The following is a 20,931-nucleotide window of genomic DNA, read 5'->3' on the forward strand; positions in this document are numbered from 1 at the left end:
TCATTGTGTTGTCATACTGCTTGTGAGATATCCAACACAGAAATGGAAACTATTGACTTCAGATCTTGCTGCAAATCCCATTTTTAGTCACTGATTGTGCATTCCGCTCACATCTCTGAACAAGACTATTCACAGCACTGGCATTCTCAATGCTGTGGTCATCATGGACCAGTTGGGCTAAAGGGCTTGTTTTCATTCTGTTTTGCTCCATGACTCTATGACCCCATTTATTAGCAGCGAAGCAGTTACTGACGCCTGTTCACATAACATTGCTGTCACACTTTAGTTCTCAGCTTGAATTAGCAATATCCGTACAATTAGTGCTATTACTCAAATGTCCACCCTGAGTAATAAGTTGTGAAATTGATGGAAGCTAAGACTCAGTCTTGAGTTATCTGGTTTTCATAAATGATGAACAATGGGCATATCGTCATATCACATCAGCCTCCTTTGGACCATTGATACGATATTTTGCTATTTATTATTCTAAAATTAAGTAGAATACAAGGGGGGTGATGGGCGTGTGAGGGAGAACAAGTTTCAGCATTAGAGGGAAAATAACAAAAATGGAACAGATAGGTTTGCACTGCCAAGAACCGACATGGTGCTGACAGGCTGAATTACCACCATTTTGATCATAATAAATGAGCTCACTGTGTACCATGCTAACTTTTATTTCTATCTGTGATTGTCAGTTTAACTGTTTTAAATTTCCTTTAAATGTAATTTTCAGTCTGAATGCTTATGCAAGAACTGTTGATCATATGTATTTAATCTGTATTATCACCTCAGAAAGGTATGTTGCAGGAAAATTTGACACAAAGAGCACTTTCATTTCTATCTCATCATATATATTGAAGCATAATGAAGGACTAATATTTTACGTGATAGACATTGAAACTGAATGTTTTGAACTGTTCTCTGCAAGTATCCAATAGGCTAACAGGTGTAAATTAAAGGATTATATTTTTATACATACATGGACAAAATCTAACCAATATTTTCATGACCTAAAAATCTATTTCTAAACAATTATTCTTATATTCTGGTATATGGTAGCAGACTAGATTAATGATCTGGGAACTTGAGTTCAAATCCCACCACAACAGACGAAAAATCTAACTTTAATTAAATAATTTAATAAAACTGAAATAAAAAACTGGGATTAATAATTCTGAGCCTTAAACTGCAGAATTGTTGCAAATCCCTTAGTGGTTCAATCATGATGTTCTTACCCGACCTGGCCTGAATGGGGCTACAGACTCATGGAAATGTAGCCGATGTTTAACTGCTCATGAAATGGCCACTCAGCTGCCTCAGAATTGCTACAAATTGCCGGAGTAGCTTATCCATAGGCACGACACTGATTTATAAAGCAGCTCACTGCCACCTTCCGAAGGGGCAATTAAGGATGGGTGATAAATGCTGGCCTTATCAGTGGCATTCACCTCACTAGGATGAAATAAAGTAACTAAAGTATGATGGATAAATATTATGTCATTGGTAATTTTAGGATCACAACTTAACCATCGAAAAAAAGAATCAGAGAAGCAAAATAATCCATGGGTTGCTTCTGAAGCAAGTTTTAGTTCAGTACAGTGCAACACTAGCTGGGGACAGTGGTAGCTGCATTTTATTTGTAAGAAGTTTGTATTATTTTAACGGTGGCCACTTGCAAGGAATGTGTTCAATACTACTAATGATACCAAGTAATCTATTGAGCACTTTTGTTCGAAGTAAAAATATTTAAACTGTATATGAAAACTCTAATTAAATTTTCTATCACAATAAAAAGAATGAATTTTGAAAGTGAAATGGATATGACATTTAATTCTTAAAAACCATGAATGCGGTCTATTTAATATCTTTGTTGACTGGCAGCACAATCCATAGTGCAAAATTGAACTGCAGATTTTTAGGCTTAAGTCTATTCCGATACATTGCTGTGTGGACATAAGGATGTTATTTGAACATAAATATGTGTCAAATATATATAATAGTTTACAAATGAGTTTGATGTCTCTAACCCGGATATTTTACCACACTACATCAGCAACCCATTTAAATTAAATGGTAATTGTTTTAATGGTTTTGGTAATGTAAGAAGGATTATTTAATCTATTTGAGGAAGTAAATTCAAAAGGACGTGTTGAATCTGTAAAATCTGTGCAATTAGATATGTAAATAGATTAATGCAATTGTTCATTTGCAAAATATAATAAATTTGTACATGTTAAAATCAACAATTTTAACAAAATATCAAGAGATATGTCAACACACTTACAATAAGGTGTTTGTTATTGTGTTCGGTATATCTTAGCCAGTCATGTTTTATTCTGTAAATTTCACAGTTTGACATACATGAGACAGTGCTAGCACTGAAAGAGTTAAACATACCCCGAAGATCAATATCACGTTATATACAATGAAGATATTATTAGAACATTTAATTATCTTTGATGTTGTGGACACTGATTTTCTTTTCAGCCAGCAATTCAAAGAATTAAACAAATCTATCTTATATTTTGATCAATTACATGAATTTTGTTATTAAAACCTTTTCTGAATATCGACATTCTTCCAAATAAAAGACACGTTTCAGAACAAAACAAGGTAGTGTTTAGATTCATGTAAAATATTTCTGCGGTTGGTATTGTCTTCAGAATAAACCCCCTTTGAGTATTGTTCTCGATTACATTTCACAGTAATAAACTCATCTGGAAAAACTCTCGCTAGAAGCTTGTACAAATGCGAAGAGATGGGGTGATTAGATTATGTTACTGAAATAGATCCTGCCTGTAGTTCATTCACATGCAAAAATAATTATTTTAGAAGCGTATTGCCGTGCCTATAAAAGTTTACTAATGTTGGAAAAGATTTTTAATCTCCGGTAGAAAACATTTTGCAGTGCGTCAAGCATTCCGAAAAGTCAGGTATTGTAGCGTCTTCTTTTACTTTCCCTGTTGGGGAGATTGTTACTGTTGCCGGACTGTACAACCCGAACAGCTTTTGAATACTTAACCAGCATTCGACTGCAATATCTCGACGGAACGTCAAAAATCCATGACTAAATGCAGTCAGGGGGTTGTCTGGGCCTGCACTGTTCTGTTTAGAAGCAACTGCGGGATGGCAGGAAGTCTGCAGATGGTCTCCCAACACTATATAGTAAAGATTAATTTTTAAATGAATGTATTGACCCCATGTAAAAGTCCTTTAAGAACAGAAATCTGATTCATTTGAATATCTAAAATATTATGTGTTACACATGTTTTAAAATTAATTATGTTTTGTATATATATACGTGCGGGAACAGGACAAGAACCAGGGAGGCAATATCTGTACATTTAAAACTTTATTAGTGATTATTATTTTAAACCATTCAGGTACAGACATTAAAAATGTATATTGACGCATTTTGCAAATTTGAGCTTACGAACTCATTTGAGCAATGCAAACTGATAGTTGGAAAGTGATATAAATCATGAAAATTGCTGCCCGTAATTATCCTTTGGTCTATAATACTTCAGAAACTCGTCAATTAATTAATGTGAAAGATATTCAATTAATGCGCCATTTACAATGAATTTCCAGCACCTGTACAAGACAGGAAGGCAAAGAAAGTTCTGCAGATCATTGTTGGTTATGTTTGCACCAATACTTACAGCGCCGGAACTAAAACAAGTGACCACAATTAATCGATAATCAATGTTTTGTATAGATATGGATTAAACGAATTGATACATAAAAATTACAAATGCAAGAACTGAACTTATATTGTAAATTCAATGCCAAATCGCATTAATATCGATTGATGAAAAGAGTTTGTTTTAACAAAAATAATAAGCGCCAATGAAATTAAATGTAAACTAAACAGCTAGTGATTCGATGGATACTGTCGCTTTGAATTCTTGATAACTACAGTGGGGATTCGAACTGTTGCTAAAGATCTCCCCGTGTCTTTGTTTCAATAGTTTGGTGATTTCGTGATATTTGTTTTTAAACGTATATCGCACCTTCAGTCATTTCACGGCGAAGAGCTCAGTGCAGCGACAGGGTAGTGAAGAGTAATCGCGAGACGGTGCTAAAAGTTTAAAACGTGACAAGTTACAAATCTGCAACTCCGCCAGGCCGCCCTCGTTAACGTTTTTTTTAATGCTTTCATTATCGAAATCGGTCAGAAATAGGAACAGGTCGTACAGTTTAAAAATATCATTGTAAAGTTCCTTACTCAGAAGAGATTCTGTAAGTAAAAGCATGTGGGGTGTAAACGCAGTCAGCGGTATTAAATTTACAAGTACATAGAACGGGCGTGATGTTGAATCTCACGGCCGGCTCTCACTTTTTTTTTGGAACCTGCCGACGGGGTTGAAACTGTTCGGGGTTGGTGGTGGTGTGCCGATGCCCTGCAGACGGCGCAAGAGATTCAGCTTCAGAGAGGATGAGGGAAACGATAAGGATCCATCTCCACTGTTGCTAGACCCGAGATCGGACACTTTATATGGCAGCCCGTCAATTTTGTTGATGGCAATTTTAACCAATTTTGTTTACATGCCCTTCCATAGAACTGACTTCTGTCTTGGCTGTTCTTAAATACTTAAGCTTAAGCGAAATAAAAGTACAAAGTATTACGTTGTGTACACTTCACTCCATCATCAGGAATGCGATCGAGCCGACAAACTTATCCCAGTTAACGCGAGGCGTAAAATAAAACGTCTTCAGAAAAAAAAGAGAAAACCATTTATTTGTTATCTTACTGAAAACAGTCAAGAATCATTAATATTGTGTTGCCTAAAGGAATGTTCCTCACAGAGTAAAACGCAACCCTCACTGGGGCGCTTGTAACATATTTTAACATATTGCAGGTTAAAATATTCTTATGTGTAGTTAATGATAATCTGCACTTTTAATGGATATTGTCATTTTTGTTGTACAGTATATAACTGTGCAGTAAATTGTAGTTATCAAAATATTATAGCAAAAGACATCCATGCTGCCAACCTTCCACGAACTATTTTGACTTTTGTTAACCTTTTAAGGTAAAGGTCAGAATTCAATAATGTTACGATGTTATGAACACACAATCAACATTACCCCGTAAAAGTTGCATTTATTACAATCGCAGTACGATTTTAGATTAATAAATTAATCGACATCTTGACCCTCAAGCGACTCACAACTTGGAGACACGGATTATTCGCCAATTGTTAACTTTGTCTCAAAGATATATTTTTGTTTCAAATTGTTATTATTCCTGGATTACGATGTCCTCTTTTTTTTATTTTTCAAATAGTGATGGGACGTTAAGCGAAAGGCGGCGGCGCTAAATGTTGAGTTACCGCCATCCTTGGGGATACAGCCGAGACATGGATTTTTTTTGGAAAAAGTCGCCCCCGGTTCCTGAAACCATTTCGGACTGGAGCTGCAGAATCTTAGCTGTCTTGTAACCCAGGCTGACCTCCAGATGACACAGGGAGTGGACAAGGGAGTCCTCTGTTTCAACCTCCACCCCCAACCCATCTAGAGAGTCTCCGTCAAACAAATACAAAGCGCAACTCAGCCTTTCAAAATCTACCAAATAAAAAAGTGTGTCGCGTTAACCTAGCCGGCCAAAAGTTTGTTTAAATCTCGCTTCCACGTTAAACGGAAAAGAAGATTATCAATAAAAGGGACAGACACGAACCGTGCCCGATATCACTGGAGATCTAAACGGGATCAAACTTTACGCTGACGTGCGGAGGCTTTATATATACCCGTTTGTCAAGGTTGCTTGCTGGAAAGCAAACCTCGGGCACAATTGAAACACGACCAAGGGAGAGGAAACCTTTAACAATGTTTCACAGTGTGAATTCTCTAGACCTGCTCGAAGCCCTGGCCACATTATCCCCTGAACTAATGACCTTGATTAACTTCACTTGATTTTCTCTTTCTAGTATCCCCACCCCCTCCCTCTCTCTCCTCCCTTCTCCTCGTCTGTACGCTTCGCCTCCCGGCTTTCTACTTTACCTTTTCGATTGCCAACAAATATTATCACATTGGCAGGTTGGGGGTATGTGAGCGGGATAACGCCAGTGAGCTTCTGCCCCCTCGGCGGGTACGCGCTGTACTGCTCGGCGCGGAAAAAGCAACCCCATCTTTTTCCCAACCCATCGCATAATTACCAGAGAGAGAGAGAGAGAGAGAGGGGGGGGGGGGGGGTAAGAGAGAGAGAGAGAGTTTTCAGTACATCACATCACATAATCAAAATGCCAATGTGCCGAAGATAGGAAAACTAATACTTATCCATCGAGCTTGTCGCTTTCAATGGCTACAGGTTTATCAAATGGCAACGATTATTAAGAAATAAGATTGAGAAATTAGCCATTCATGGATTTTTAAATCAGGTTTATCACCGATTGGATAAACAGATGAAGGGACATAATATTTTGAAAAGGGTTATGTCTATATCATATGAAAATTACTGCTAAGAATATAATTTTATGAAGGTTATCAGTCTCTGAATTGCATGTACACGCGCGGTGACTTTAATACGACCTGCGTAAATAGATCAGTAACCTGTTATAAAAGTCACCATTACCTGCCAAATATTGAAATGGTTGCTATGATTTCCAAAAGATAAATTTAAAGGGTATACTTTACAAATCAGACATTATAGAACTTAACTAAAACGTCTTCTTCATATACCTTAGTATATATGAATGAACCACGTCGAATATTGCTCACCGTATTCGGCACACGTTCAAGTGGCCAGCTGCGTTATCGGGGTGCGATATTGTTGCGTACACAAAGAAGTGATATCCAACATTTTCATTCTGGTTTAATTGTCGCTCCCTCTCCCATTTTACACTGTGATTTCATGCAATAAGCAGTGGCGTTACGATTGAACTGCCCCAAAGTTTTGCGGACTGCTATTTGCTTGTGTAGGATTTAGTGGAACTTGGTCAACGTGTTGCTAGTTGTAAGACTTTATTGCTTCATCCTTTTTAATGAAGGTTGATTGTTACAGCGAGCAGTGGTTTTATGGTCAATGTACTGCGACTGTCGGAGAGCCCAGGCACGCTATGTTCCCCAGCCCCTGCCCTTACCCGTCGCCTCGTCTTCTCTCCGTAAAATACTGCATACTAACTTTTAAAATGATCTGCAAATAAAATTCAAGTAAACAATTTCATATTACCTAACATTTCACTCTAAAAGCAAGTCGCTTCCTATCTCGGGTAAAGGGGGTGCATTTAAGGGATAGGTTCTGGTGAATATTTGAATTAGATTTTTAAAGACGCGTGTTTCTTCTATGATGCACGGGTCTTTTGATTTCGAATAAATGGTTTTATTCTTTTTAAGAACTATAAGAAAAAATAACTTCCTACCTGAGACACTCGATTTCTTTTAATACTTGCGAGAGTCGGATTGGGATCTGTAATCATTTTCCGGTCGTATGCAGGAGTCCGTCAGAATTATGTAGATTGCATGTTATCGCTGGAATGTTTTTGATTGTTTTTAAACAAATACGTGTTTCTGGTTTATTGTTTGGAAGTGGAAGGGCCATCGCATATCTAGTTCATTGTCTCATGCAGTTATTGTTCACAACTTGTTGCAATTTTTGACATTAGCAATATCTCCGCCAGTTTTAAAAATGGACCTTCGAGCTTATGAGTCAATATTGTTTTATTTCATGTGTCCCCCTCCCCCTGCTATTTGACTGGGGTCTTTCTTGGACATGTCTTTTTTTCCCTACAAACACGTTTTAAAAGCAACTTAAAGTGAGGATTTAACCAGTTTAAACAATCAGGTGTAGCACAACAAAGGACAAAGAAAACTATCCTTTGCAGAAGAAAGTTATTCTAATAGATATGCTGAAGAGGGGTTGCTCTAAAGAACCGAAGAGGGTTTTTTTTTGGACCGAAGTGAAGCTGGTGGGATTCAGTTAATACTGAAATATGGATCCGCCCCTTTCATCAATTTAACCCAATCAACCAGGCGACTTCTGCGTGCAGTGATGATTGATCACCCTTAAATCCAATAGAGTTACAGCGCTTCCACGCCACTCTTTGATTGGACGTTGGTTCCAGCTCCAGCGCCCACAGAGCTCCGGGCTAGCTCATTTCCCTGTTAGACAAGGGGTGGGGGGAGACAGAGAGAGAGAAATGCAGAGCGTGAGTGACCACAACTTTTTGCATCAGGCATACATTTGCGATCCCCTTTGTAAAGTAATACGAGCCAATTCAAGCCACAGGATGTGCGCGTAATTATTGACTTGATCTATAATTAGGCATAACAATGACAATTGAAAGTGACAACAAGGAATAGTAAAACGTATTAAACTAAAATTTGAGCAAAATGAACATCCCATTCTGGGAAACTGGTGGCTCACTTCTACGCTTGTCGTAAACCACACCGCGGAAAATTCTGCAACAACCTTTGCACCAAAATATGACATACAATAATATTATCTTACTCGAAATATTTAAGCTCTAAATAAAGCACAAGACAAAAGTAGAGGAAATTTAAAGCACCGCGGGTTGCCCTAGTTTATTTAGCAAAAACCAAAAAGTAAGTCTATGCTGAATAAATTACCTTTTTCCCTATTTTATTGCCATCAATTCCAAATGTTTTCTCCACTTCTACGGAGCTGCAATAAATAAATAAATAACAGGATGAGTATTTTAAAGTTTGCCATGGAGTGAAAGAAGATAAAACATAGCCCCACGATGTTTTGAAGACAGTGTGAGAAGTCAAGAGTTCGCTGTGGACAATCAGCTTTCAGCTATTCAGTTTTCAAACAAAGGAAGGAAAATATAAACTGCGCAGCCTACTAGCGAGAGTGCAGAATGTATACCTGCCGGATGGCGTGGTTTGCATTGCCTTTTCTCGGATGTCTATATGAGTGTACATGGATAGCTCGCTCTTTCTCCCCCCACCCCCCCACCCCTCCTGTGTATGAGAGATGAGGTAGTCCGGTGCGCATTGTGTAAGACGCGACCTGTTATGGCCACCACTGCTTCCGGGTTCCAGCATTCTCTCCAAATCCACCTCTGGCTTTGCAACACTGGGGCAGCGGCACCGAGCCCTTTAAAGAGCTCCAAACTCCGGGGAGAGTGAGATTCACGGTGCAGCATCTCTTCGAAGCACAGAGCGCTCGCAGCTTTAGCGCACACATAAAGGCGATCCGGAGCTGGACTCCCACGGGCAGATCCCGCTGCCATCACTGAGGTGTCCCCCGACCAGTGGAAGTGCACGGCGGATCATCATTCATTCACTACCTTGACAACCTTGCCTTGATTGACAGCTAGAGTGGCAAAAAGCCATGAGACTCGGCAGTTTTGTTTGAGGGGCGCTTTTGCTCGCTTTTGGGGGACGAGATTCTCTATCCGCCGAGTTGCTGTGGTGAAAACAATATCTTACATATCGATATATATATATATTTTTCGCTGATCAGAAATATTTTCTCTGAGTGCATCCAAGTTAAGCCGAAGACTCTGGAGCTGCTCATCCACAAGGACTACTGGGATCTTGATCTGGCTTTGGAGTGGCGTGTTTATTTCTTTTTAATATTGGTCCTGTAGAGTAGAGCTGAAAGTGCCACAGAGAGAGGCTTCGAGGCAGGCCGATGGCGCAGAGGGTAAGTATTTATGATGCAGTTTGTAAAACAATTGCCAAACGCGATGAAACTGAATTGCGGGTTGCTTCGACAACACGGCGCGGTACTTACTGGCTCTTCAAACCGTTCAAGTAATATTGTATGCCCTGTTCTGTCAAGAACTTCGAGAATAAAGTTGTACGGTGCGATTCGTAGTTTTAAGTTTGTCGAAATGCTGATTTCCCTCCCCTTACGTTTTCTTTCTCTCTCTCCCCCTCTCTCTCTGTTGCCGTGCAGTACGATGAAATCTCACATTACGGTGGTATGGATGGAGTAGGGATACCGACAACTATGTATGGTGATCCTCACGCCCCCAGGTCTATGCAGCCCGTCCACCACCTCAATCACGGGCCGCCGTTACACAGTCACCAATACCCGCACACAAACCATGCGAATACAATGCCGCCAAGCATGGGATCCTCAGTAAACGATGCGTTAAAGAGAGATAAAGATTCCATTTACGGGTGGGTTGCTAGCAAATTTTATCATTATTATTAAAATTATTTCTAATCTGCGGCAGAGGATGTGTGAAACGATTTTTTTTTATTTTAGAAGAAACTTTATTTAACTTGTGGACCTAAAGGGTCTTTGAGATTTAATTTATTTTTATGGAAGATATTTAGAGCCGATGTTTTCGAATAATGAGCCGGTTTAATTTAATTTGAAATTGTTAATAACAAAATGGCTCATTGCTGATGATGTTGATAAATATCTTTGCAAGTGTTTTCCCCCACTGAAAGCATCCTGAAAATTGGCGTCCAAAATGGCTGCTTAAAGTTTACTTCTGGGGCATTTAACTACCAAATTTTCAGTGGTTTTTGTTTGCGTTGATCGATACGTTTAGTACAGTACTGTTGAAAATTTCAGTAGTGAGAAAGGGTTGCGGTGAATCTCCAGTAACTATTTTTGCCACCATTTACGATTGTAATTTATGTAAAGCCAGAAATCAACAAGTATTTCTCGCTGAAGTTTTTCGCTCGCTTACAAGAGATAAAAAAGAGAAACTCTCCCTCTACTTTTTATACTGTTTTGACGTTCAATCCTCTCTTGCAGACATCCGCTGTTTCCTCTTTTAGCTCTGATTTTTGAGAAATGTGAATTAGCAACTTGTACTCCACGAGAACCGGGGGTAGCAGGCGGTGATGTCTGCTCCTCCGAGTCTTTCAATGAAGATATAGCAGTGTTCGCTAAGCAGGTCAGCCAGCACGCATGTCAACTTCAATCTTAAGACCGTTTAAAAACAACTACCAGTAATTTAAATGGCTAAACTAATGTTTCCCCTGGACGGCAGCATGTCTTATGAAACTTACAGCCAAACACACACAAAAAATTGTTACATGATGAGCAAAATAATTAAAGAAATTGCAGTCATATAAAATTTAACTACCTCAGAACGTTTGATCAGGATAAAACAGTGAAATAAACAATTCTCCAAAGTAGTTACAAGCGGAGCGTGTTGAGACCAAGTCTGCAAATGCCAGTGGAAACATGGCCAATTTAGCTTTATTTTAAAAAATGTTTGATATTAAAAACGATTCATGTCTTAAAGTGTTTCTTTTAAAAATAACAGTAACTTAATCACTATCCAAACAAAATAATTTATTCCTAATACTGGATAAACAAAATACATCTTTTATGTAGCCTACTGTGAATATGTAATGGTAAAGTGGATTAAGTGCAAAGAAAAGTTTAGAAATCTGTTTGAACACATTGATGGTGACAAATGCTACATTGAGTAGGGGGATCATTGTTATTATCTTCTCACTTTAGATCCGAGCAGAGAAACCTCTTTTCTCTTCCAATCCTGAGCTGGATAATTTGGTAAGGCTGGTTATTTTTTTCTAAAGGGGAAAGAGATGCAGACGTATTTGTAAGCGTGTTCCATTAAACCAAACCAAAAAAAAAATCAACAAACTACATGTGCCCCTTTGGAAATAATTGCGACATGCACCGTGATACGTTCAGTTTAACACAGTCCAATGTTTTGGGGAGTCAGTAAACAAGGACAATGATCGTTACAATCCATTGCGAATCTGTGCTTTTGGTTTTATGATAGCTTTGACTGTCACAGCCGATAACCATCGCGTTTAGTTATTGTACGGCTGTCACCCCATTTAAGATGATGCGCGATTTTTATTTATTTTGTGTTCGTGCGCGCGCGCTAAGGCGCGCGTGTACATACATTTGTGTGTATGTAAGTGTGTGTCAGTGTCTGTGTGAGTTGTGACTGTTTCTGTCTAAAGTCACGGGAAATAGTAAGAAGCTCCCGGTTTATTACCACTCCCTTAAAACTCGAAGTCTACCAACATAAATCGCGATTGACTCAATGTACCAAAGAATTTCGAGTAATTTTTTTTAAATGTAGGTACTTCCCAAGCCCTTGCTGATTTCCAGTGCCCTAGAAAATAAAGTTTATATAATTTTTGGAAGGTTGCAGATAAAGGGAATAAAAGTACGCTTGTCGAATGTCTGGCACTTGTACCTGGTGGTATTTTCTGACAGCTGTGTGTGCGTTCCGTGTAAACTTTTGACATTAAAATCAGTACCTAGGAAGGATGAAAAAAGTTGAGCAGGCAATAATAATCTTTTACTGCTTTTGCGGCATATCTGACTACCGTGCTCTCTCTTTCCCTAAAGACCCACAGACACACGCACACAGACACCCACAGACACAGACACACACACACACACACACACACACACACACACACATGCATTTTGAAATATTAAGTTCAACTAGTAGAACTAGCAAACAATGTCAACATTTTTTGTGCCGTGGGCGCTAATGGATGTATACATCTTTGCTTTCAGATGATTCAAGCCATACAAGTATTAAGGTTTCACCTTTTGGAATTAGAGAAGGTACTTTTTCATGTTCCTTTTTTTTAAGAATGTGTTCCAAGTAGTTCTTAGTGCGAGTAGATTTGCATAAGTGTCTTGGTTTCTGCCCCATTGTAATTAGTGTCAAAGTCAATGCTAGTGCACATTTCTCTTGCTGTTTAATTACAATTTATGCCACTAAAACCCTGACCACAAACGCCCCGGCGTTTTGTTCATTTCTAATCTCACGGTGGGATTTAATTTTGATCATCTTTTAGCATAAATCCTCTTTTTTCTTGTTGAGCTTAAACATTTTGAACAGTCTAAAGGCGAAAACAATCTGCCGATTATGACTAATTAGATGGCAAATCATAATATTTTGTCCCATTAGTCCACGGGGAATATTTTAATGAAATATAAAAGGAGATATCATACACGTGTGACGGAAACTGCGAGCACCGTGTTTATTTTACTATGCTTAAAATCTGATCTGCCTCGCCACAATAAATATAATTCTTTGAAGACTCTGGCAGTGTATATGAGAACTCACCAGTGAGAGACATCTGGGCCATATTCAAATTCTGCTCATCTTTGTGCGTTCAGAGTTCCTCAAAGGTTATAATGAAATAACTAGATGAAATTAAACTGTTTACCTTAAATGTCACTCATGCAGGTCAATCCTCTAATGGCCACAGCCCGGGAGCAGATGAATTTAACACGGGTGTTGAATATGTTGTAGCTGTGAATCATCTTGTCACTGTCAATTTTCAGCGATATCTCTATTTTGCAGAAGTTATTCCAAATTCTTGATGCGTATGTCTCCGGAGGATAATTGTAACGTTCCCGAGTGTTTGCAACTATTTTGAAGCTCATGTCATAGGCCGAACGTGCACTTGTCACTTCCATTTGGATCTTTCTGTTTTCGCCTTATTATTTTTCGCTCCCTCCAATTGTAGGTACACGAATTATGTGACAATTTTTGCCATCGGTATATAAGCTGTTTGAAAGGGAAAATGCCCATCGATTTGGTTATTGATGAAAGAGAAGGCGGCTCGAAATCAGACAGCGAGGAAATCACTCGATCGTCCTCAGTTAACATTACAGACCAGGTATGGAACCATTGCATTTGCATTTGGAATGCCTACTATAGTGATATGTCTCTGTATTATTCGCATATTATCAAGCCCTGTTATATGAATTCCCATGGAAATGAATATCCCCCCACCCCCCGTACTACTATGTGTTCCTTAAGCATGGCTTTCAGTCGGGAATGCGACAGTGTCTTCAAGAGAGAAAGCTGGAAAGTTGAACCTCTCCTCGTCGCTTTTAATTTTTGTTCCTTTCTTTGCAAACTAAAATAAAAGGGAAGCAATTGTTGCGGCCGAGACTGCAGGGGGAAGGAGACGCGGTTTTTTTTTAATGCTGTATTGAAGCTAGCTAGCTGAATGGAGAGAGCGAGTTGGGAAGTTTCTCCTCTGCCTCTTTGCCTTGCGGGTTGCCGGTTTGCACTCGCCGTGCAGAGCCACGTTTTGCAGGCGGCGTACGGGACGCTGCCCCAGTGCACAAGAGAGCGAGAGAGAACCGTCGCACTTTGTTATAAGCTAGACGCCCGACGAGACGCTGGCCAAAATAAGTAGATAGAAGCCCACGGTCTGAAAGACCCGCCGCAGCCGATCTGATTCGTTTTTAATTTTCGCACCCTCCCTGGAGGCTTCTCTGAAATGAAGGGTAGGGGGCCGGGTGTCTGTTGCAACGCCGGGGCGCAGCGGAACCGGCGAGAGTGTGAGCGAAGGGCCGGTGCCATGGGAACGCGGCTATTTGTAACGTTCACCGCCGCCCGGCCCATGGCTCTACAAATGGAAGCCTTTGATGGGGCAGCAGCGACCACAGAGAATGCATCAAATTCGATGCTGCCCAGTGGTCTGATGCAGGGGAAAATAAAAAAAAGCTCCCGCTTGCGACGCAGCCAACTGCTCGCTGCCCTCACCTAGATCAGATTTATTTTATTTTGATTTTGATCGCATCCACGCCACCCCTTCTCCCCTCTGTGCTGCACTGTTTGCGAATGTGCTTGAATGTGCTACCGTATGTGTTTAAATCGAACACCCTACTTTTCCAAGGAGTATGTCCTTAAGTGAGACAGTAAATTTCACAAAGCAGCTTGAAAAGCTGGGCTGATATCGCTTTGCAATATTATTAAAACAATTAGGAACTGGCTTAGCACTGACGCTTAATAGACAAAATCTTGGGAAATGAATGGTCAAGTCAGACTAACCATATAATTAGAATGTGTTAGGACGCCTAATCATTTCTTATAGTCCGTCTTCCGAGAAGGGAAGGTAATTGGAAGCTTTCTAAAAATAATGCGTTGCTTTGAAATGAAATATACTATTCTGCAGCTTTCTAAATGATGAGAAAAAACATTATTCACAAACGAGTTATCTGGGACCCGCTTGTTATTGCTAGGTTGCTTTAGAAAGAAATTTTAAAAATACGTTGTATACTACGTTCTGTTTAAATCGCCATATACATTCTGTTAAAAAATTGCTGGTTAAGGGTCGAGACCTTGCTAAGCATGAGAGCTACCTACGGAAAAAAATACACGGATTGCCGGAGGCCATGAGTGAAATCAACACGTTAATTGCCTCGAAAATTAAGATTTATACTCGTTTTCTACAGCAAATAATTATTAATGTTCTGCCCCGACTCTGCACACAGCAGAAATCAGGCTTATTTGTAGCTGCGGTTTCGATTTCACGAGGGCGCGTTTCTTAAGGAAAGTTTTTATGTACTATGTAAAAATAAGAGCAGGTCATGAGAAAAGTTTAAAGGCGATGGTTGTGGCACCTCCATCCCTCGCTGCTTACTTTCCTGCGTGTTTTTCGTGAAAGACTCTTGTCTTTGTGACTTCAGTAGTGATTCGTGACTTTATTGATGTGTCACCGCCCCATATGTATTTTTTATTATCTGACCTCTGGCTGTTACTGGGGGGGGGGGGGATATAATCAGTTGTGTTGTTCCCAACAACGCCAAGAGACGGGAAGGTATTTGGTAAACACGCACGTTTCGTTTGCATTCCTGACTGGAGTGGAGGGCTTGGCATGTGCGCCCCCGAGGACCTTTCCACGTTGGTTTGAACTATCGTTGGGTTGGGGTAGGAAGCGACGAAGTGAGAAACGCCACACTACTCCTGAATGTGGCTGATCCGGTTTCTGACCTCGGCTTCGATGTAAACCTCCAACAAAACATTTGCTCAGTCAAGGATCACGTGAGCTGAGGTCGCTTGCCTACCTGGAGGAAAACAGCAAAAATGCTCCAGATAGATGTACTTAAGTGAGATTCCATCCCCCCCCCGCCCACCCCGTCTCCGCACACACACATCCTCACCCAGATTTGAGCTTTGTTGCATTTCGCGTACGATTGGGTGGCCATTACTGCCCAATATAGCTTCTGCGCGTGTTTGGAAAGGATGGTATAAAAAGGAAAACTGGGTCGCCTCTACATTGGAACTGGATACTCAGATTCTGTTTCAGTATTTTCTTTCCACCTTTGCACAAAAAGTCACGGATAAAACAAAAAAAAACCCTCAAATCTTCAGAAATTTTACTTGATTCAATTAGTTCTGCTTCAGTTTTAGATCCTTCTTTCTGGGCATTTCCCATTGCATTTTTTACTCCTTGCTTTCAGGTTCCTGCACCAGTCACGGCCAGTCAGGCATGGGAGTCCCATCCTACCTGTTGATGCAGCGACTGGTACTGCCACGTGACACACCTTGCCCATTGGTACACGATTGGCACCATAATTTGACCTACCTTGCACATTATTGCAATTATTGACGATACCTGATGACCTCCATTTGTCCAGTTGTTGCATTGTCTGAATTGTCAGGAGACATCACACTATCCAATGCCCATTTCGTGCTTTTAGGACAAAGGTCAGTTAGTTGACTGTGGTCACAGTGTCCACTGCCTAGATCCGACTCTGTCTCCAGATTTGTTCTCACACCTATCCCTGGAGTTTTGAAGTTTTCCATTCTCCCTATGTGCTTTCACACTTGGCCTTCATCAACTTGCTCCAATCTTTTTTGAAGTTACTGTCTTGGCATGGCATGCTGTACTTCCTCAAAAATAAAAATAATGGTTTTCAGTGATTATATGTATTTTGATAATGTTCATTATTGCATTGCGTGGCATGTACCTGCAAAAACTTTTCTTTGGGTTATATAGAGAAGAGAAACACAAATCTACAGAGCAAAATATAATTCAGTAGGCCTCATTCTGTAATGTCAGTTAATAAACTTTTAACATTTAGCATGAATTGAATTTACATAATATGTTTTAGATATTGAATAATTCAATCTAGCAGTTCTAATGATGACATAAATCACAAAAATAGAACTCATGTTGCTTAAGAAGGTTAGCGGGGGCTTGAGCCAGAATTTGTGCCGATAATATACTTATGGTAATTTAAATTTTCTTGACTTTTTTTCCCCATATTTTCCAATGTAGCAACTTTCTGTGTTTTGTAGCATAGTGCAATGTATTAGAGAGAGTTAAGATCTACCGAACATGGAATTGAACGTATGTAAAATCTCTTGATTCATGTGACAGAGTACATCCATATTGTAGGTAGCTTGAAGTGAAGTTCCAAATTTTCTAATGTGTCTATATTATGTAACATTTGAATACCCAATAGTAATTTATCCATGAGGAAATTAGAATAACACACAAGGGGAAATGGATGTATGGATGTCTCGGCAATTAATTTTACTAATGAAGTGCACAATGATAACTTCAATGGTATAAGATAATTAAAGTTGTGATGAAGGTTTTTAGTTAATTTTAATGAGAATTACTCTGTGTACCTAAATACATTGTTGTCACATTTTTCTGAAGTTTTCTTGTGACTTTGTGGTTACAGTTTTGTTCAGGGATAACTGGATAAATTCATAAGATGTGCTTTGGATTAATTAATATTTATTTTCCCAGTGAGTTATTGAACAAGTATGCATTTGTACTCTTCAGATTTTGTGCAAAATTCTCAAGCTGAAACTTGAGAATGTTACAAATATCTTTAATCTAGTTTACCCAGTCCATGTATGTTTGAAGAAAAGCATAGAATAACCCTTGTAAAAACATATCACCTCGTATATGTGGAATAATCTGTATTCCAAGTCTATCAGGTAACAAGTAATTTCAAATGGTTCTTAACTCTATCTCCAGTGGCCATTTTATTGCAAATTATTATTATTATTCTGTTTTGTTCATTTCCTGATTTAATTTATTTTATAAAATCCACCAAAAATTTTGTTGAAACTATAAGTTTTTCCATTACAGTTAGTATCAGTTAGAAGCTGAGATTCCACTGCCATTTGTCTTGGACAATCATTTTTTGGGTTTAATAGGGAAGTTAACTGTAAACTTATAATTAAACATATTTACTCCAGTGGCTAAATATTATGAAAATTGTTTGTTTCACTATAATGTTTTCCTGCTTTGAAAGTGCTTACATTTTACATTTTGTGGAGTTTGTATAGGATTTGAGTGTTAACTTAAAATAGTGGTAATCAAATATAGATTTGTCTAACAATGATATAATGTTTGTTTTATATAAAAATTTGTGCCAATGTTTGATATTATTTTGAGAAATAAAATTTTAAAAGTTTCATGTAATCATTAGCTTCGGGCTGCAGATATGAGGTTGTAATCAGAGCAAGAAGGATGATGATTTGTGAAGTATTTAGTGCTTTGTCAAGTACTGTCTTTGCATATTAATTGGAGAGTTCCACGTGGAGTTATCATGTGATTCCATACTTAAACAGTGTGTGGATCTCATTATATAACCCAGAAGGTTTTGAAACAGGTATATACATGTTTGAATTCTAATCAGAGAATTGTATTATATGTTAAAAGCCTGAAATTAAAACTGATTTTGAATAGAATCAGTTCTGGATCTGCCTTGTATTTCTACACTTTTTTAATGGGTAAATATCGTTGTATGTTCTGATTCGACTGATTTGCCAATAGTTCGGTTTGGTTGTATATTTCAGAGAATCTTGGTTTATATATAAGATATCTCAGTGTTAAATATGCGTAAAAATGTTTGTTTCGTGTGCTGGTGTATTTCTATTTGTAAGTTTGCATTAGTTTTTCTGGATGTTTGTCTAAAGGAGAAGGAGTTGTAGGGCAGCTTGCGGTGTTGGGAAGCATTTTGAAAATGTGGTGTTCGGCTGCTAATTTTCACAGTGGAGTCAACAGTTTGCATAAACTGTGCTCATTCTACATCTTTGTTCATTTGTTATTTAATTTGCTACAAAGTTTATTTTTCTATTTTTCATATATTGTTTCATGGTATCAAACCTAGCCATTCTTTTCTTGCTGAGCTTGTGCCACTTCTCAGTAGTCATTTTCATGCTTGCTTGTTTTTCCATTTTTTATGGTGATCTGATCTTGTTCAGAGTTGAACGTACACATTCACACATGATAATTGGTGCTTTGTAACATGGGCCAAAACCTCAGCTTATTTTTTTTAAATTTTAAACTTTCATATGTAGATTACAAAATTAAGAAACTTCAGTACGACATTTATAGGGCAGACTTTGTACTTGCAACAGTTTATAATCCAAAGCAGGATGTTTCTTGCTGGATGGTTTGCAGTTTCTTGGTTATTTTCTAATGTAAGATATTCTGCCATCAGTACCACAGAATTATTCAGTTTTTACAGGCTGTACATTTCAAAGCAAAGGTCGTTATTTCTTCATAATAATCTTTGCTAATGCAATTATCCTATGATGTTTTGTGAAGGTAAATCTGAATTGTAAAAAAAGGTTACATTGCAATCACGTAGGTGCAACAAATAAAAATAATCCATACCAGAAATTTTAAATTGTGTAGTTTACAGTTAAAGCACTATGCAATTTAATTTTAAATTCATAGACTAACTGGGAAGTAAAATAGAGTGTTCTTTTAAATCCAAATTTGCATAATTGTGTCTTTAATTTTGCAAAGATTTATTGGAAATTAATTAACTTGTGAAGTAAAAGCTACATTCTGGCCAGTGCTGGTCTTGTATCTCATTATACAGCTCTACATTGAATGATATATGTCTTATTGCAAGACTGATATTTTACTTTAGTTTAAATGCCATTGTGGGCCGTAGAGGTTTTACCTGTGGTTGTTCACTTTCAGGAAGTTAAGTAACTTAGACAGACTCTATGGTAGTGTTAATTGTATGTAGTGTATTGAAAAGTACACCCTCAAAGAGATAATTGCTAATTTCTTATTGCAGGCTGCCTTATATTTAAACTGAGTTGTACCTTATTAAATTAAAGCTATTGATCAAAAATCTTCTGTTGTACAGTATTTATTTCTGTCGAAGTGTATTATCTATTCGGTGACTGGTGCCATTTGTACTTAAGTTCTTACTTTTTAAGGTTGACTCATGACTTGTGAACTCAAAAATAGTAAATCTAGATTCCAAATGTTTAATTTTAAAGCAAAAAAAGTTAAGAAAAGATGTTTAGCTTTAACCTTACAAAAAAGAGAACCAAGTGCAGTTCTTAATAAGACATGTTCAGTTAAAATCATCTAAATTTTCTTCATTCTTAAGAGATCAAATCCCAATACTTTAAGATTCCTTCAATTCTATCATTGGATGCCATTAAGGTACAGTATGTTTGGATGGAAGGTAAAATTGGGGAGTTGCCATGATGTATGATTACCAATAAGTATTGCTTTATGTTTAATAGAACTTGCTCTCTGAAGCATTATCCAGAAGACCTAGTTTGCACAATGTTTCTAAATTTGTCACACACTGTGGAAGGTAGCATAGAGCACATTGCTTCATGGTACACTGAACACATCTGGTTATTATCAGGTACATGTTGAAAATACTGGTGATAATTAAAATAACAGAAAGTGAAAAAAAACAATTTATGTTGTATATGTAAAGCTTACATAGCAGCATATGACAAGGAAAATAGCTTCAGGCTGCATTTTGGAAAGTAATCTGCCCCAGAGAGAGGACCATCCTAGAGTCAGGTCTAAGAGGGCTTGCTTCCAATAACCCAAACCTCCTTTCTTAATATCCCGCTTTCATCTGATGTGGTTTTCAAAAGCTTGTGTAAAATTTGTCTAATTTGATAACAGTGATCCAACACGTTCTTGAGACAACACTGTAGTAGCAGCGGGGCACATTATAACTTGCACAGCTTTAAAAAACATCATGGAATTATTACCATTGGTCAGTTGCTAGTTAAAGATCTTAATCAATATGTTTTCTACTTGAGCCTACCTGCACTGCATACGGCTTTAGCTACAAAATAGAAACGTTATCATGTGTTGTTTCTTTAAGTCTTAGACATCAGCAGATTACTCTGTTCAGATGAAATCTAGTGTAGTTTTTAAGGCATCTGTTAATAATGGATAAATTAGAAAATTCATGAAACAGTTTAGAAGATTGAATTAGATTTCTTCATCAGA

General features: G+C 38.2%; 1 protein-coding gene and 1 long non-coding RNA gene across 6 annotated transcripts in view; one reads left to right on the top strand and one right to left on the bottom strand.

Annotated features, from left to right (window-relative positions):
* Positions 1-2,982: 2,982 nt before the first annotated feature.
* On the bottom strand, positions 2,983-9,112 carry LOC134350632 (uncharacterized). 4 transcript variants are annotated; one of them, XR_010018947.1, is made up of 5 exons: positions 8,975-9,112; positions 8,569-8,623; positions 6,721-8,100; positions 6,004-6,131; positions 2,983-4,713 (listed from the first exon to the last, which is right to left on the bottom strand). It is a non-coding gene; the product is annotated as an uncharacterized LOC134350632 (long non-coding RNA). The 4 variants fall into 4 exon arrangements; XR_010018946.1 differs by lacking the exon at positions 8,975-9,112 and adding an exon at positions 8,831-8,956; XR_010018949.1 differs by lacking the exon at positions 8,975-9,112 and adding an exon at positions 8,831-8,956 and having other exon boundaries at positions 2,984-4,599.
* A 360-nt stretch (positions 9,113-9,472) lies between these two features.
* meis1b (Meis homeobox 1 b) overlaps positions 9,473-20,931 on the top strand; it is a 211,046-nt gene continuing 199,587 nt past the window's right edge. For both annotated transcript variants that reach the window (XM_063056111.1, XM_063056112.1), the window contains exons 1-6: positions 9,473-9,613; positions 9,869-10,095; positions 10,685-10,826; positions 11,402-11,452; positions 12,443-12,493; positions 13,408-13,560. In XM_063056111.1, coding sequence (XP_062912181.1) covers positions 9,602-9,613; positions 9,869-10,095; positions 10,685-10,826; positions 11,402-11,452; positions 12,443-12,493; positions 13,408-13,560 — 636 coding nt within the window. In that variant the 5' untranslated portion in view covers positions 9,473-9,601. The remainder of the gene's footprint in view (positions 9,614-9,868; positions 10,096-10,684; positions 10,827-11,401; positions 11,453-12,442; positions 12,494-13,407; positions 13,561-20,931) is intronic.

The sequence above is a fragment of the Mobula hypostoma genome, chromosome 8 (assembly GCF_963921235.1).
Source record: "Mobula hypostoma chromosome 8, sMobHyp1.1, whole genome shotgun sequence".
In the NCBI taxonomy this organism is placed as follows: Eukaryota; Metazoa; Chordata; class Chondrichthyes; order Myliobatiformes; family Myliobatidae; genus Mobula; species Mobula hypostoma.